The sequence below is a fragment of the Gavialis gangeticus genome, unplaced genomic scaffold, assembly GCF_001723915.1.
Source record: "Gavialis gangeticus isolate Ggan-Ray unplaced genomic scaffold, GavGan_comp1, whole genome shotgun sequence".
Classification (NCBI taxonomy): domain Eukaryota; kingdom Metazoa; phylum Chordata; order Crocodylia; family Gavialidae; genus Gavialis; species Gavialis gangeticus.
Genome location: NW_017729024.1, coordinates 60,595,263 through 60,598,519, shown reverse-complemented (window position 1 = coordinate 60,598,519; position 3,257 = coordinate 60,595,263). Strand labels below are relative to the sequence as shown.

At 44.3% G+C, this 3,257-nt stretch overlaps 1 protein-coding gene across 3 annotated transcripts in view; it reads left to right on the top strand.

Moving 5' to 3' along the window:
• PIGG (phosphatidylinositol glycan anchor biosynthesis class G) overlaps positions 1 to 3,257 on the top strand; it is a 212,498-nt gene that overhangs the window by 102,065 nt on the left and 107,176 nt on the right. For all 3 annotated transcript variants that reach the window (XM_019517143.1, XM_019517141.1, XM_019517144.1), the window contains one exon: positions 1,956 to 2,237. In XM_019517143.1, coding sequence (XP_019372688.1) covers positions 1,956 to 2,237 — 282 coding nt within the window. The remainder of the gene's footprint in view (positions 1 to 1,955; positions 2,238 to 3,257) is intronic.

Below are 3,257 nucleotides of genomic sequence, written 5' to 3'. Positions count from 1 at the left end.
GGGCAGCGGCGATGAAGCAGGGGGGAGCGGGCCTATTCCCTCCCCATCCTCAACTTCATGAGAACTGGGGGCAGGGCCGGACACGGGGGGGATGCAGAGCTGCCGGACTCTGACAAAAGCCGGCAGGGAGGGGGAGGAAGGAGAGCGGGGTGGTGGGAAGAGGTTCTGGTACTCCACTGCTGCTGCTGTGCCCCAAGTACAGCCCCAAAGTGGGGGAGGGAATGGCCCCAGGCCCGAAGTGGCAGGGGCGAGGGTGGGGGGAGTGGGCCCATTTGCCCTCTCCCCCGACCGGATGAGAAGCAGGGGCAGGGCTGAATGCAGGACTCTGTCTTTGCCTGCCATGATGGCAGGGAGTGTGCCACTGTTGCTGGGCTACGACAAAAGCCGGCAGGGAGGGGGAGGTGGGGGCATGGTGATGGTGTCCCGCTGCTGGTGCCGCCGCTGCTGGGCCTTGCCAACAGCTGGGAGGGAAGGGAGTGGGGAGGGGAGGCAGGGGGATGATGGGGGAATAGGCCTGGACCTGAAGCTTGGTGGTGGGGTGAAAGGGGTCCAGACTTGGGGGGAGCAGGGGAGCACGACGAGACCCGAAGCACAGGTGGGGGGGGGGCAGGGGCCAGATATGGGTTTCTTTCTCTCTCTCTCTCTGCCCCACATCATTCTTGATGGACAATTGGCCAGTTACAATATAAATGTTAGGTGATTGTATCAATTTATTAAAAATAAGGAGAAGAGATGGGATATGTGGTACAGCGGTGTAGTGCACTTACTTTTGTGTTAAGTTTTGCCTTAAAAACCCAACAAATTTGATTTCACTCTACTCCTAATACAGTTTCTGCACATTTCAGACCATCTTATATTTTGGCATGAGCTTCTTTTTTCTGCTCATCGGTGTTGTGCTGGAGTAGCAGAAATTGTGTTGGTTAGAGTTCAACTCCACTAACATAATTTTGTGAGTGGACACTTACAGTTCTGCCCATACCATGCATGGGTTGGTCCGTACTTTGCCAGTTGCTCACTGCTTTACTCAAGGAGTTCATATACTGTAAAAAAAACAAAACCAAGAAATCAAAATAACAAAACAGAAAGGAAGGAAGGGAACAAGTTATATGTAAAATATACTAGAACATTTCCTGCCCCTTTAATGTTCTTGAAAGCTACTTCATGCATCATACCATATTTTTGCAGTGGAAGCTCTGTACACAGACAACTAGCAGGATCTAGTCCTTTGTGCAACAGTATGTATGTAACCTCAAAAAGACTAACAAATGGCAGTATGTTCTTAATTCTGCAGTTAGACTTGACATACAACTGCCTGGTCTGGTCTGTAACACCTACTTCAAAGGTTTTTCTATAAATTATATTTACTAGTACCAGTGAATAGAAATAATGTCTTTATTTTTATGTGAATACTTAATGGATACTCTTTAATCCAGTCCTGCAGAGGTATCGCAAGCTCTTTCAGCACTTGGGTCCCCACCCAAGTGGCGATTATGCTGACTACAGGAGAGTGGGGTGGGGCAGGGGGGAAAGAGGAGTCTTACCTGCCTAGGCTCACCTCATGTGAGTGACAGTTGCTACTGCTGCTGTCATAGCACCAGGCTCAGGCTGCTACCAATGAGGGACAGGCAGTGGGGTGGGCTCCCTGGGGGCTGCTCTTGGTGCCCTGTTTGTCCCAACCCCTGGGGGCAAGGAGGTGCCTCCCATAGCAAAGCTTCTCAAAGGTGGAGGAGTGATCTACACCAGTCCAAATACCCTGCTGGGCATGGAGCTGTACCTGCCCATCTCTTGTGGCCGGGCTGCATCTGCCTTGGTAGAGACTCTGAGGGCAGGGAGTCATACGGGTACCGCCTTTCAGTTGGCACCTGGGACTGGTATGCTGCTTGCCCTGCCCTAGTTACATTGCTGTAGTCCTGAATCCACTTTGACTAGCCCAGTAATTGTGCTTTTTCTTCTAGGTTCTATTTCTGCTCTTGCTTAGCCTTCCAAAAGCACTGAGCAGTAAGGCTGAATTTGAAGTGCCACTTTCGTCTGCCCTGTTCTCTCTGCTGTTTTACCTGATATGTCTGATGCTCTGCGCAGTTCATGTAATTGTATGCACATCAGCAGAAAGTTTGTGCTATTTCTGCAGTATTTCATGGTTAATGGCAGTTGGAGTGATGATGCTGATTTCTGCACTGATGTGCATAATTTTATCTGCCCTTGGAAAGATATTTATGAATAATAAACTTCCAGCAAAGGTGAGGCCACTTAAAAAGAAGTATAATTTTATCTTTTGCTTTTCTGATGCATTAACCAGCAGAGTTTGTATCTGTAGTTCCTGGTATATAGGAGTTAAAGGTATAGTATAACTTTAATTTGCTTAATGAATGGAATTGAAGTGTGATATATTCTGATACATTCACTCTGCTATCATACTGATTGCTGCAATGAAGATCATAAAAAGTGTTCATTTTCATATTACTTTAAGCTAGGTTCTAATTAGTGTAATTTATTTTGCATTTGATTAGCTATATCAGAAACAATTATACAACACAATTTTTTATGCTGTTACACTATGACATGGTTGCAACTGAAGCAATGTGGATGACACCAAAACACTGTGCATTGAACATAAACACCTATTTTCCCCAAGTTCTTAAAACATTTTCCCAAAGTACCTTTCATAAGAGCTGTACTGTTTCATATAGACAGCTCTTTAAAATTTTTCAGATTTTAAAACTGGATATGAAATGTGTAAATATGATTGCTCTCCTTTATCTGATAGTAACTATCATATTAACAAACAGTTAAAATGGAAGCTATATAATTTCCATATTGTCTTGATTGTGATCCTTAGAATGTTAAGAAATTTTGCAATGGGATGACTGGTTAGTCTTAAGTTACGGGCTAAATTAAAAAAAAAAAAAAGAAGAAGAAAGTCAGAAAAACCTAAGAAAATCAGATTTTTAATATCTTCTTCTTTCCCACTGTGAAATAGCAGTGAATATTTCTAAGAGACTCATGCATATAACCAGCCTGCAACTATCCCCCCTAGCCCAGCACTAAACTTTTTTCCGAAACATTTGCCCATGTTAAAATTAGCTTAACTTATTGGTGCCAACCAGAACTCTGTTTTGTTAGAAATAGTAAAAAAGGAATCAATTAAGAAACATCAGTTGATAGATGTGCTGAATAATAGGGGTGTACCGATAAAGATTTTTTTGACTGATACCGATGCCTGGTTATTAATGAGCCATATCGACTGATACCGATCACCG